General features: G+C 51.3%; 5 protein-coding genes across 5 annotated transcripts; 3 read left to right on the forward strand and 2 right to left on the reverse strand.

Moving 5' to 3' along the window:
* Positions 1 to 270: 270 nt before the first annotated feature.
* Positions 271 to 1,247, forward strand: coq4 (ubiquinone biosynthesis protein COQ4; the record flags this gene model as incomplete). Its single annotated transcript, XM_057073334.1, has 2 exons — positions 271 to 478; positions 598 to 1,247. 2 exons carry the CDS (start codon positions 271 to 273, stop codon positions 1,245 to 1,247), a joined length of 858 nt encoding a protein of 285 aa, XP_056936975.1.
* A 291-nt stretch (positions 1,248 to 1,538) lies between these two features.
* Positions 1,539 to 2,195, reverse strand: N7462_001609 (DNA-binding protein; the record flags this gene model as incomplete). Its single annotated transcript, XM_057073335.1, has 3 exons — positions 1,539 to 1,899; positions 2,017 to 2,081; positions 2,172 to 2,195. 3 exons carry the CDS (start codon positions 2,193 to 2,195, stop codon positions 1,539 to 1,541), a joined length of 450 nt encoding a protein of 149 aa, XP_056936976.1.
* A 1,574-nt stretch (positions 2,196 to 3,769) lies between these two features.
* On the forward strand, positions 3,770 to 6,020 carry N7462_001610 (guanine nucleotide exchange factor SEC2; the record flags this gene model as incomplete). The annotated part of the gene is made up of 3 exons (XM_057073336.1): positions 3,770 to 3,777; positions 3,847 to 4,465; positions 4,530 to 6,020. The coding sequence occupies 3 exons, from the start codon at positions 3,770 to 3,772 to the stop codon at positions 6,018 to 6,020; spliced, it is 2,118 nt and encodes a 705-aa protein (XP_056936977.1).
* A 1,359-nt stretch (positions 6,021 to 7,379) lies between these two features.
* Positions 7,380 to 9,079, reverse strand: N7462_001611 (SURP domain-containing protein; the record flags this gene model as incomplete). The annotated part of the gene is made up of 3 exons (XM_057073337.1): positions 7,380 to 8,818; positions 8,882 to 8,935; positions 8,992 to 9,079. 3 exons carry the CDS (start codon positions 9,077 to 9,079, stop codon positions 7,380 to 7,382), a joined length of 1,581 nt encoding a protein of 526 aa, XP_056936978.1.
* Positions 9,080 to 9,884: 805 nt separating this feature from the next.
* pmt1 (protein mannosyltransferase 1) lies at positions 9,885 to 12,947 on the forward strand (the record flags this gene model as incomplete). Its single annotated transcript, XM_057073338.1, has 6 exons — positions 9,885 to 10,141; positions 10,213 to 10,502; positions 10,562 to 10,845; positions 10,903 to 12,363; positions 12,451 to 12,549; positions 12,594 to 12,947. The coding sequence occupies 6 exons, from the start codon at positions 9,885 to 9,887 to the stop codon at positions 12,945 to 12,947; spliced, it is 2,745 nt and encodes a 914-aa protein (XP_056936979.1).
* Positions 12,948 to 13,214: the final 267 nt, after the last annotated feature.

A 13,214-nucleotide genomic window follows, 5' to 3' on the forward strand; every position in this document is an offset into this window, starting at 1 on the left:
ACCGGGTATCAGCTCCCATGATGCTGTGAAGTCTTGTGATTCTATTTTTTCCAATCAGTCACTGTTGGTAAATGTTGGTGCAAATCAACAAGTGCGGCTTTGACGGAGAGCCAGATGTTTTATCGATGTTATCGATAAAACTGCTTATCACTGATTACGGGCCCGCATAGGAGCCAGTCATGCTATCTTCCCAATTACCGTACGACTCGCCGATCGTCTTTGCATGTCAATTGATCTCCAGGTTCCATTTTGCTAGGTTTGAGATACACTATGTCGGCACTGGGAAGGCGAGGGGCTTCTGGGCTTCAAGCTCTGGCTACTGCTATATCCCAGAACCCTACGTGTCCTCTGCGCTCATTCTCCATTCTAAACCGCCCTCGGCCAAACTATCCGGGCCATATTCCGCTGACGACAATTGAGCGAGGTGCCCTGGCTGTTGGCTCAGCAATTGGATCTTTGATCAATCCACGAAGAGCAGGTATGTCCTTCTAGTTAGAGCCATATATCAATGGGTTCTTTGCAGGCATCTTCAATTTTCCCTTTACTTTTATCATCTAACTATATCATCGGCCACGAAGCTGACCCACAAGCTCCTAGACCTCATTGCAGCCCTCGGCGAAGCCACTGCAACCCCATATTTCATCTACCGGCTACGAGACGCAATGCTCTCCGATTCCACTGGTCGCCGCATCCTCCGTGACCGCCCCCGCATCACCTCCGAGACTCTCAAAATGGCCTATCTGCGCACTCTACCCGAAAACTCCGTCGGCCGCACATACGCCAAATGGCTCGATCGAGAAGGTGTATCACCCGACACACGGGACAATGTCCAGTATATCGATGACGAGGAATGCGCCTACGTTATGCAACGGTACCGCGAATGTCACGACTTCTATCACGCTGTGACGGGCCTGCCCATCTTCGTTGAGGGCGAACTTGCGCTGAAAGCATTGGAGTTCCTAAATACTTTATTACCTATGACAGGGCTGAGCCTGTTCGCATTTGTGCGCATGAAGCCGGTCGAAAAGGAGCGGTTCTTATCTTTGCATTTGCCGTGGGCGGTGCGCAGTGGGCTTGGGAGCAAGGAGCTGATCAATGTCTACTGGGAGGAGGTGCTGGAGAAAGACGTGGATGAGTTGCGAGCAGAGCTAAACATCGAGCAACCGCCTGATCTGCGCGAAATTAGGAAGATGATCCGGCGACAGGAGAAGCGGGAGAAGGAGAAACAGCAGCAGATGTCGAGCTGAGCGGCGTTCCCGGGCATATGTTGCATGGGTGTTTTATAGCTCTGTTTGTTCAAGAGCGTGTACTATTATTACTGTTTTTGTTATTCTCAAAGAATATCCCCGACTGCAAAATCATGCCAAACAAAGAAAACCCGTCCGAGACGAGCAACAGACCGTAAACGCCTAAAGTAGATTTTGAGGGGCCGCGATGGGGTCACCCAGTATCATCCAGCATAAGATATATAAAGAAGATAGAAACAAAATGAGCGGCCAAGCTTGTATGGGTTTTCAAAATTGCAAGCTCATCAGCCCTTACAGGTCCAGAAGGTCGTCATCGTCGTCCCAGCCGCCTTTGCGCCGGCTGATCACGATCTTGTGTTCTTCCTCTTCCTTGCGCTGGTTCTCGGCAACGGCGTTCAGAAGCTCCTTGAGCTGGTCTTCAGTCACCTTCTGGCGCAGCTGGCCAGTCTGGGCAAGCATCATCAAGCGGTTCTCAATATCCACGGCGCGTGATTCCTTGACGAGTCGGATGCGTCCGAGGCGGTCGGCGGCGGCGGGGTCGAGGATCTGGTTCATGATGGTGGCACGGCGTTCCGCTAGAGAAGGGGTATATTGGGTTAGAGACTCTCTGATGACATCTCGGGAGGGTGCTGGTTTGCGCGTTCCCGGGTCCCTGGAGATTGCGGGACGTGGACAGTCGGAAGACTTGGTCACCTACATTCAGCTTGCCTGGTTGCGGCAGCCCGTCAGTTTTGTTGCCATATTTTGATCTTGGAGCCGAACCACTCACTTTCTCTGCTCTTCCTGGCCGCTCTCATGACTGGGACCCCCGCGCGGGCCCTGCTGTTGCTGGAGCTGCGCAAGACGAGCTCGCCTGATCTGTTTCCTTTTGTGAGCAAGGAGGGGAACAGGTCAATCATGGGGTAGGGAGGTTAAAAGACTAACCTCCTCCAGCTCTGCGTCCGCCATGGTGTGTGGAGCTATTACTCGTGTATTGGAGGTAAATGCAAGTGTCAAGTCGACCGGGCTCGTTGATGCGTGGGCGAAGAATGATTTGACTGACCCCACTTGTCCCGCCTGAGGCTGCCACGCGGGGGGAGGAACCAGAGCTGTCATCGGATGTTTGGCGCGACATTACAGTCTGATGCGGTAGTATAGATCAGAGATGCCATCTAGAGAGGGGGGCGAATATTATGATATGATGAGAATTACTGGCACTGGAATATGTTATTTTTATTTGCATATAGACGCAAGAAGAAGAATTGGGAGACGTCCGCTGTATATATATTGTACAGACTTCATCTCGGGTATACCTGATATACTAGTCATACGTCTAAATCTTGGCCTCGACCAGAGCCCCAGAAAGGTAAATACATATCTCAAGTGAGCCCTTGATGGTTATATATCTCTATATACCATTGGAGTGTATTACTTTGAAATTGGGACATCTAAAGTGTTCTCAGCCAAATCCAAGCGCAGAGCCAACGGATGTATTTGAATCGCGGCCGAACAGGTCATCCCACCGACTAAGATAATTCGACAGGTGAGAGGCTATTCCATTATTATTATGTTGACAGAGTTAAAGGTGAAAGTGTGCCAAAAATTCGCCTAATCTGGAGTCACCTCTGACCAACAAAAGGGGGGGGGGCAAATTGGACTGCGCCTCGGGGCCGGGCACCCTAAGTAGTTGGTCGAGCCTACAGTGAAAAAGGCGATGATAGGTCTTCCGAGAGGCAAATTTCCACACAGTCCTCAACACCAGACACAAGAATGGCCAAGCCAAAGAAAACCCGATCAAATTACCCGAGAAGAACAGTGCGTCCGATCGGCTGGTGGGTTCCGACTTAGTCGCGAGACTATGTCTATAGTTCGCGATCAGGCAGAACCTCCGGCTTCTCCGGCCAAACTGGGTTAAAATCTCCTCTTTCCCATAGCACGAAGTAGCGCGAAAAAAATGGACTGAGGAGGGGAAAATGAATCGATCTCACCAAAAAGAGTGGGTTAGAGCCTCAAAGGGGATTTTAGACCGGATCGTTCTGTCTTGTAATATTGCCCAACACCATCTGCATTCCAAGGCATCGCCACCCCCCGATTCGTCACCTTGCACGTTCTGCCGGGCCGATCACCTGCTTCCGGTGTGATGAATGACTAAGCGCGTATGTAGAGGTCGCCTCCCAGAATCACTGCAAACCCCCCCCCCCCGGATTGCTCTTCGCCTCTTGTCCGTGGAGATTACAACCACCGAAGTCCTCGAATTCGGTTTTATTCTCCGGCCACACTCCTTCTCATCGCTCCTTTTCCCTCGTCTGCTTCAGCGATTCCAACGACCGCCTTCTTCCGGTCCGAGAGCTCACCCAACCGAACACTTGCGGGGGTCTTTCAGTCTTCATCCTTGTCGCCGCCAGTCAGTGAATGGCTTCGTGAACCCTCTATCATCCAGCGCGTGTCTGGGTGTGCTGCCAGCTGGGGTATCAATTGACGCACTATACAACCGAGATCTGCTCTCAGCTCACATTCCTTCGACGCCGTCGACGTCACTCAACATGGCCGAGTAAGTCCTTTCAAGGAACTCGAGAGAGATGAGAATCGATCTGGATAGGCTGCTAATACACAAGGATAGTCTAATCGCCTTTCAAACATACCATCATAGTAATCTTCTCCCACCATCGACTATGATCCCGCGCCACGCCCATAAGCGGTCGTTGTCCTCCGAGCATCGAGCGTTGTCCCCCGACAGAACAGTCATCAAGGCCAAATCTACCACCAACTTGACCGAAGCCGCTTCCCAGGCAAATGACCGCCAACAGTATTCGAAATTTGAAGAGAGCAGTTTCAACACCTTGCAGGATCCCCGATTGGCCGTGAGCCGGGAGGTCTCACCATCGACGTCATCGTCCCATCACCCCGACCTGAGCAATGAAGTCGCAGCCTTGAGTGTGAAACTGATCCAGGCGATCAACAACCAGACTACTCTGGATGACAACCTGGTAGCTACGCGCCAGGAGCTGGAGGTCGCACAAGGCAAAATACAGGCCCTGGAATTTCAAAATGAGAAATACCGACGGGACTTCGACGAGAAGGTCTATATTAAGAAGTCGGATGCCGATAATGAGATTATGCAATTGAAGGCTGCGCTCGCAGAGGAGAGAGCTCAGCGGGCGGTGGCGGAGAAAGCGAAGAAGACCATTGAAACGGAGCTGGAAACTTTAACTGCCGATCTTTTTGAAGAAGCGAACAAAGTAAGTGTTTCGCATCGATTTGGATCCTGTAATATCACCATGGACCTACGTTAACCATATTTAGATGGTCGCGGCTGCCAAAATTGAAAGGGAGGCGGTCGAGAAAAAGAACGAGCAACTACGTTCTCAGATTAAAGACACCGAGTCGCTCCTTGCATCACATCAGGATCAACTGACGGAACTCAAGTCGGTTCTGCAAGGGATGTACGTCTCCAAAGATGATTTAGACACCCGCACCAATGCCTCTACTACGGCTCCGCCTTCTCCGGCCACGCCCCTCCAGATGCAGACATCCGCCAAGCAAGAACCCGAGCCTACGAATGTTGTTGCAACACCATGTTACCCCGGGGAGTTTATGCCCGGTCCTTCTTGCGACCTACCTCAAATGCTTCGCATAGTGTGCCGCACCGACTTACAAGCTTATGAGGACTTCCGGGAATTACTGGAACTTCCCCGGAGTTCCAAACCACCTAGTCGTGCCGGAAGTGGATCCTACGCTGGCCTGAATGTCATGAGCCTGGCTGGGTTTACCACTGGTGGGTCGACGTCGGCTAACTCATCACCTAGCAAGGGATTTGCACACTCTCCGAACGGTAGCCTCTCCTCCCAAACTGGTTCGCATATACCTTTGAAAGAGACAAAGTTCTACAAGCGAGTGCTTATGGAGGATATTGAGCCCACATTAAGACTCGACCTCTCGCCGGGGATCTCATGGCTTACTCGTCGAACTGTCTTGAGTGGTATTTGTGAAGGCACTCTGGTTGTTGAACCAATTCCCGCCACAACAAAGAAATACGAGTTTCCCTGTTCCGTCTGTGGCGAGCGGAGACCGGGCACCCAAAATGAGCGGACTCATCGTTTCCGCACATCGGATAGTGAAACAGCTCAGAGATACTCCTTGTGTCTGCAGTGCTTGGAAAGAGTTCGTTCGTGCTGCGAGTTCACCGGGTATCTGCGCCTGATCCTGGATGGACATCTCCGCGCGGGTGATCCTGATGAAGAGAAAGATATCTGGGAAGAGACCGTTCGCTTGCGAGAGCGAATGTTCTGGTCACGGATTGCCGGTGGTATCGTTCCACTGATCGGTCCGCCGCTCGAGTCCGAACACGAGCCTGCAAACAAAGATGCCAGTATTATTATCTCGCAGGAGAATCACAAAGTCAACCAACTGGACCCTATGGATAATACTGCAATGACCCCCAAATATTCACAAACTGAGGAGCCCACGCTAGATGAAGACCGCAGAGCATCATCCATTTTGGATATGAGCGTGGCCAAGCCCATGACTCCTGACCTTCCACATCTCGATAGAGAGGATATCGAAGATTCAGCAGACGAAGCGCTCCAGCGGCGCGGCTCGGTGGATTCTGACATTAGTGTATATGAAGAAGCCAATGCCGACGTGACCCTGGACACGATGGAGCCTATCAAGCATCTACATACTTCTGCAAACGAAGAAGAACGCACCGAAATCACCATTGATGCGCCTGAGTCGGCCAAGGCGGCTTCCCCTACTCATGAAGACGCTATTTCCAATGGCCAATGCAACGCATGAACTAAGTTTGATCTCGGAAAATCGCATACAACAACCACTGCACGGCTAGTCCGGTGCCTCATGACCCGCCTGATGCATTTCTCATTCCATTTTTCCTTTCTCATTTACCCATTTTTTTCGATTCCGGAAATAATTGAGATAGAAAAACTACGTTTCTATATTTCGCCTTTTCCCAGCAACGCTATTTATGCCTTTTGACTCTTTATTACCGCATTGACCCCTCCTCCTCCCTTTTACCTTTTTTCTTGTCTTTCTAACCTATTCTATTCTTCCTCTCTTTTCTCCCTTTTTGGCTTCGTTGATATCCCCTTTTGAGCAGCTTGCTCGCCCCTACATGTATTATTATTGACTTTTTCATTCCTATCATGTATACATACTAATGTTTTCTGGCACTGGCTTCCTCCCCATATCCCTGTCTCGGTTCCCCACCCCGCCTTGGCCTTGCCGCTACCACAACCATCCATTTGTTGGATGTAATGTTTGGAGCAGAGATACTTGGCTTTCGTTCTCGGACGTTTATATATAATTGATGGCTTTTGATGGTTGTCCTTTTGCTATCCTGTTGTTGGGAGTTTTTACCTTTTTTCCTTAGCCAAGTTGCATCGTTTTGGGTCTTTGTTATGAGCATGCTCTAGACTCGACTGGAGATTGTTTTTATTTAGCTATACGGAAGCTGCGATTCGTTGATAAATGAAAGCAGATGACATTGACTTTTTTCTGCGGATATTTTCAGCCTCAATCAAGAACCACTGAATCATTAATGCAAAGAAACACGAAGATATGGAAGGAGAATGGCGTAGAGACTTTGCGAGCCCGGTATCGTCAATCTGTTTGCTCCTGTGTACTTGATTGAAATATTGAATCAGGATATTTAGGGCCCCGGGGTGGGAGGCGATTTTTAGACAGCAAGCTTGATATGAGGTTTCTAGGTTGGGGTTGAATGTTTTGATTACCAAATTAGTGGTGAGAGGGAATATCCCCCTTTCTCCAGATTTGCATGGAAGGCAGGATACAGCTTGAATAAATAATTCTATTTGGTTTGTGTATAGAATGGAGGCTGAACGGAGAGCCAGATTAGGCGAGGGAAGAGAAAGCCTACATTCATAATACATTTTAGGAATCGAAATAAAGCTCTGGTCATCATGACAGGACAAAAAAATCTTCGGGCATTGAATGTGATAAGCTATTATACAAACGAGTCCATCGTCCATTTTCCATTCCCAAATGACTGCGAAGCATGCCGAAGAGAGAAAAAGCGCCCCTGTGAACTCCAGATGCGAAAAAAGGGATGAGAAAAGAGGCTGGCAAAGTGGCTAAGAGTATTTAAACTTCTTCGGCCCCGCCCAGTCGAACGTGAAATCATTGATTGGCGCGATGGTAAATATGCCGTATCTGATCTTCGAGATTCGGATTTTGAGGATTGGGCACACCCCCGGGGCCAATGCCGGGGGGCTGTGGCACAGACATACCAGGTGGCAAAGTACCGTCTGGTGCAGCACCCATGGCAATACGCTTGCGGCGAGCCTCTTCCTCGGGGTCGACCCCCGGTGCTGGGTCGAAGACGTCGCTGCGCTGACTGGCCAAGCGCTTGAGGTTGTTGACGACGTCGACTGTGGACAGATTTGTCGTGGCACTACGAACTTCCGCTTTGGCACGCTGCTCCTTCCAGCGAGGGTCTAATAGCTCGATACGCATGTGTTGCTCCAGCTCTGCGACGGGAATCTGCTGGTGACAATTTGGACAGAGCGCGGTTGCGCCGGCGCCTTGCTGGCGTCGAGCTTGGGCACGCGGAACATAATCCGAGCGGATTCGCATCGGCGGTTGGCCAGGCGCACCAGGGGCAGAGACAGGGGATTCGGTGCGGACCTGCTGGGCCTCTGGCTGGACAGGGTATTGTACACCGTAATCCATGCCGCCGGGCGGCGGGTAAGGCGCTTGCGGTTGAACAGGGTAAGGAGACACAGATGGGGGTGGCGGTGGGGCGATAGATTCTGGCTGGGCGGGGTAGGCATTGTAGTAGGTAGGGTTGTCGAGGTCGGTGGGCATGGCTTCTTCGATACGAAGAGGGTTGAGAGACATCGCGGCTTTCTGCTCGAGAGAAGCTGTCTGCAGATCTCCGAGCGAGGTTGGCGGAGGTAGCTCTGTTTGGTCATCGCTCTCCGTAAACACAACGGTCTCTACAACGACAAAATCATGCCAGTCGATCTGCGCGTATTCGTTCCGCTCCCGCTCTTCTTCGTCTTCTTTCTCCTGTTTCTGTTGCTCCTGGTACTTCACCCACTCTGCGCGCTGATCGGCCCGCTCTAGGATATGGTACTTGTTCCGCACATTTTGATCTAATTCAGCAATGCGTTTGTTCTCCGTGGTGGCCTCATCAATCCCTTCCGGTCGTGACAAGATGGTGTACTGATCCACAAGTCGCGTGAAGAATTGGTAGAGGGTATGATTGGGTCGGAGAAAATCGAACTGGAAATTTCCGGCTTCACGTTGGGACAGTGCCGTCATGAAAGATTTTCCTCGCTTGGCGACAAATAATGCTGTGAGCTTGACGACCTCCAGATCCTGTGCATTGATAATAGGCATGCGCGCAGAGAAGTTGAACGCGGGGGGCTCCGGGGGACCCTTTGGCTTTTCCGGCTCAGCAGCTGGTACAGCCTCGCCAGGGCGGCCTGCGGAAACTGATGTTCCACGGCCCTCCTTGATCTCAACCAGGCGCCACTGGTAGAAGGGCGCGTAGGCATCGTCCGGGTCTAGGAAGGAGAATTTTGGATTGTTCTTCTCCTTTTCGCGAACACGATCTAAGACACGTCGAATAGCGTTAGCTAACTAGTTATCCAGATACCCTGGGAGGGGTGTCTTGCCTTCGAAGACTGATCCATTGCGAGACACATAGCCCGCGGTCTTCTCCACGATCGCTGCAGAGATGGTTAGCAATGTTTCGTGCACACACAGGGAGGGGGCGAAGACGAACCTCGAATATCCTTAGGAGGGAGTACGACACCCTCCGGAGGCTTGCTCACTTCCTCCGGGAGGGGCGTGTTTCCATTTGACGACTCCATGGTGGCTGCGATGGAGAATCAATAGCTCATGGAGGTCTTTCGGATAGACGACTGGGACATCAGATGCGCTGACTAATACGACCAGCCACACCCTATGTTAGAAGGTATTAGTGGCGGTGCACATGTGGCGTTCCCGCGTGCAGCGTGTTTCTGTTTGACCTGTTTGGTCTGTTTTGTCGATGGGGGACAGTTGCATACTCCGCATTCAATCAGTCAATTCAATCAATCGGATGACGAAGTGCAGATGGGTAATTGTAGAGTGTTTAGAACTGTAGAAAAGAAAGTTGAGCACGGCGAGAATTCCAAAGTGCATGGAGAGACCGAGCAGGCCACCACGGGCCCGAGGCTCTGAGACTAGTCAGCGGTCGCCGGAGCTGAAATCTTAAGGGGGCCGTTTGGCGTTCACGTTCTGGTCCTCGCCCGTTCCGCACGTCGATCTGGCCTCAAGACGGCATTGCACGCTTCCGTCCATTCTTCATCAACACTCACTTTCGTCGCCTTTTCTTTTCTTTTACTTGTCTGCTCTGCCATGGGGGCTTTCTTGCTTACTTCCTACGATCATTAATATCGTTCCGCCATTCGGTTGTGGTGAGCGCTTCAGGCGTTTGAGAGCTCCGACTGTGAAGCTTTCAGCAGCTTTTCGCTCTATTGGATTCGATATCTATTTTTTTCCCCGCCAAATTATACGCTGTCCGACGACATTTCGATATTGTTTTTCTCCTCCTTTCTCTCTCGGATATTTCACTGTGGAGGCCAATTCCCTTGTGACCCTCCTTTTCCATACTATCACGAACACTGAAACATAATGGGCCAGAAATCAAAGGATACTCTGGCTGTGCGGCCTCAGAGTCGAGGCCGGCGCTCTCGCAGTCGCTCACCGAATCCGAAGGGAAACAAGCCCGCTAAGATCGCGAGCTACGCTTCCGAGGGTGTGCGGGACAATGACATCCTCAATTTGCCCGCCTCCGACTATAAGCTGCTAGTGCTGGTAACGCTTATTGCGGCGGCTGTCCGCCTCTTTCGCATTTACCAACCGAGCAGCGTTGTTTTTGATGAAGTCCAGTAAGAACCCCGACCTCTCAATAGCAACTCAATTAGGCAAGAGGAGGCTAACAATGTGTTTCCTTGCCTAGCTTCGGTGGCTTTGCGACAAAATATATCAAAGGAAAGTTCTTTATGGACGTTCATCCGCCACTTGCAAAGCTCTTGATTACGCTGGCTGGCTGGCTGGCCGGCTTCAACGGTGATTTCGACTTCAAGGACATTGGCAAGGATTATATCGAACCTGGGGTCCCATATGTGGCGATGCGCATGCTACCTGCTATTCTTGGTGTTCTCACCGTTTCATTGATGTTCTTGACACTCAAGGCTACTGGATGCCGAACTTCGACCGCAGTCATGGGAGCGGGCGTCGTGATCTTCGGTAAGCCTTCGCTGCTTTGACGATAATTCTACTTCGCAACTGACATTGGATCTTTATAGATAATGCGCTGACTACTCAGTCGCGTCTGATTCTTTTGGACTCCCCACTGGTCTTTTTCACCGCTCTCACTGCTTTGTCGTTCAGCTGCTTCAGCAATCAACAGGAATTAGGCCCTGCTTCTGCTTTCAAGGGCCCCTGGTGGTTCTGGTTAGTTGCTACAGGTATCTCACTCGGTGCTACGCTGAGTGTTAAATGGGTTGGGCTTTTCACCATGGCTTGGGTTGGATCCCTGACCCTTCTCCAGTTGTGGGTGGTTCTTGGCGACCCGAAGACCGTTACGCCCGTATGTTGGATATCTAATTCGATTCTATCTTCGGTATGCTGACCTTTTTAAATGTAGCGCCTCTGGTTCAAGCACTTCTTCTCGCGGGTCTTCTGCTTGATCATAATTCCTCTTGCTTTCTACATGGCTATGTTTGCCATCCATTTTGTTTGCTTGGCCAATCCAGGAGAAGGCGATGGCTTCATGTCTTCGGAGTTCCAGGCCACCTTGAATTCCAAGTCCATGCAGGATGTCCCTGCTGATGTTTCTTTCGGATCACGAATTAGCCTTCGTCACCACAACACACAGGGAGGCTATTTACATTCGCACAACCACATGTATCCCACCGGCAGCAAGCAGCAACAGATCACTCTCTATCCTCACAAGGATGAGAACAACGTCTTTATCATGGAGAACCAGACCCAGCCATTGGGCCCTTACGGCGAAGTTGAGGGCCCCTATGCTTGGGACAACATCACTACCAGCTTTATCGAGGACGGTGCCGTCATCCGACTGTACCACACAATCACGAACCGCCGAGTTCACTCGCACGATGAGCGTCCGCCTGTGACCGAAGCCGACTGGCAATTTGAGGTCTCGGCATATGGATACGAAGGCTTTCCCGGTGATGCTAATGATCTCTTTAAGATCGAGATTGTCAAGTCCCTGTCTGACGGCGACGAGGCCAAGAAGCGCTTGCGTACCATTCAGACTAAGTTCAAGCTTGTCCATGTCATGACTGGCTGTGTTCTGTTCTCACACAAGGTCAAGCTTCCGGACTGGGGGTATGAGCAACAGGAGGTCACTTGTGCTCGTGGCGGAACTCTCCCCAACAGTGTCTGGTACATTGAGTCCAATGGTCACCCTATGATGCCCGCGGATGCTGAGAAAGTCAACTACCGTAACCCTGGCTTCTTGGGTAAGTTCTGGGAGCTCCAGAAGGTCATGTGGACTACCAACGCGGGCTTGGTTGAGTCGCACGCTTGGGACTCTCGCCCTCCGTCGTGGCCGACCCTCCTTCGTGGCATCAACTTCTGGGGCAAGGACAACCGCCAGGTGTATCTGCTTGGAAACCCACTCATATGGTGGTCATCTACCGCAGCTATTGGTATCTATTTCATCTTTAAGGCGATCGCTATTATTCGTTGGCAGCGGAGTTGCAATGACTACCGCCACGTCTCATTCAAGCGCTTTGACTACGAAGTGGGCACCAGTGTTTTGGGCTGGCTCTTCCATTACTTCCCGTTCTACCTGATGGCTCGCCAGCTTTTCTTGCACCACTACCTTCCTGCTCTCTACTTTGCCATCATGGTGTTCTGCCAAGAGTTTGATTTTGTCACGAACCGGGTCAAGAGCCTGGGACTGGCGTCTAAGCCGGCTATTGGCAAGGCTCTGATGGCCGGATTCCTGGTTCTCAGCGTCGCCGTGTTCGCCCTTTACTCTCCACTGATTTACGGCAATCCCTGGACGCAGGATGCGTGCCAAAGAGTGAAGCTTCTGAGCACTTGGGATTTCGATTGCAACACCTTTCACACCGACGTAAGTGTTCCAGAGTGGAAACCTCCCCGCCGAGGATATTAAAAAAATCGACGATTTCACATTGGCTGACACGCAATCCACCAACAGCTGAGCCAATACGTTACCGATGTCGACCACTTCATGAAAGTCTCTCCCACCTCGTCTGCCCATGTCTCCGAAGCCGCCGCTGCTCAGGTTCAGGAACCGGTCGGCGAGGCCCCCAGGAACCCGAACAGGCTGCGGTGACCCAGCCTAAGCTTTCGGGCTCTGTGGCTCGCGTCGAGTATCGCGACCAACACGGCAACGTTCTCGATGAGAGCCTTGTATCTTCGCTCCGCGCAGAGGGCAAGGTCAAGTTTGAGACCCGGTACGAATCCCGATCGAAACTTGGCGAGAATGCGCAGGAAATTCCGATCGTGAACGGCCAACTTGCGCCTCCACATCCGGATGTCGAGGGTCAGAACCCCGAGACCGCCAGTGCTCCCGGGGACTCGGTACCACCTGAGAAGCCCGCCTCTGTGGCACAGGGAAATGAGCAATCAACTGAGAGCCCCAACTCGCCTGAGGCGAAGCCTGCAAGCGAAGGCAATGAAGCTACCAAATAAGTGGATTGAGTTTGGAGAGTGGGAGGTGGCTGTCGAGTATTGAATGGAGAGGGGTTGAAAAAACTTCCATACCATGTATCATGAAACCTTATAACTATCTTTCGTCGTGATTAGTTGCGTTTAGAATATTCGGACAGCATCAATTGTGATAATGAGCGTTTGTTGTCGTCCTGCCTTCGGCCAATTACGTTGTAGCTGATTAGCTCGAGTGGAACCCGAAAATTCCCGAAAAGCTGGGTCGTCTGGATCAGGCCATATCAGAACATA

Source organism: Penicillium macrosclerotiorum, assembly GCF_028827735.1.
Source record: "Penicillium macrosclerotiorum strain IBT 26536 chromosome Unknown utg000002l_segment0_segment0, whole genome shotgun sequence".
Lineage (NCBI taxonomy): Eukaryota > Fungi > Ascomycota > Eurotiomycetes > Eurotiales > Aspergillaceae > Penicillium > Penicillium macrosclerotiorum.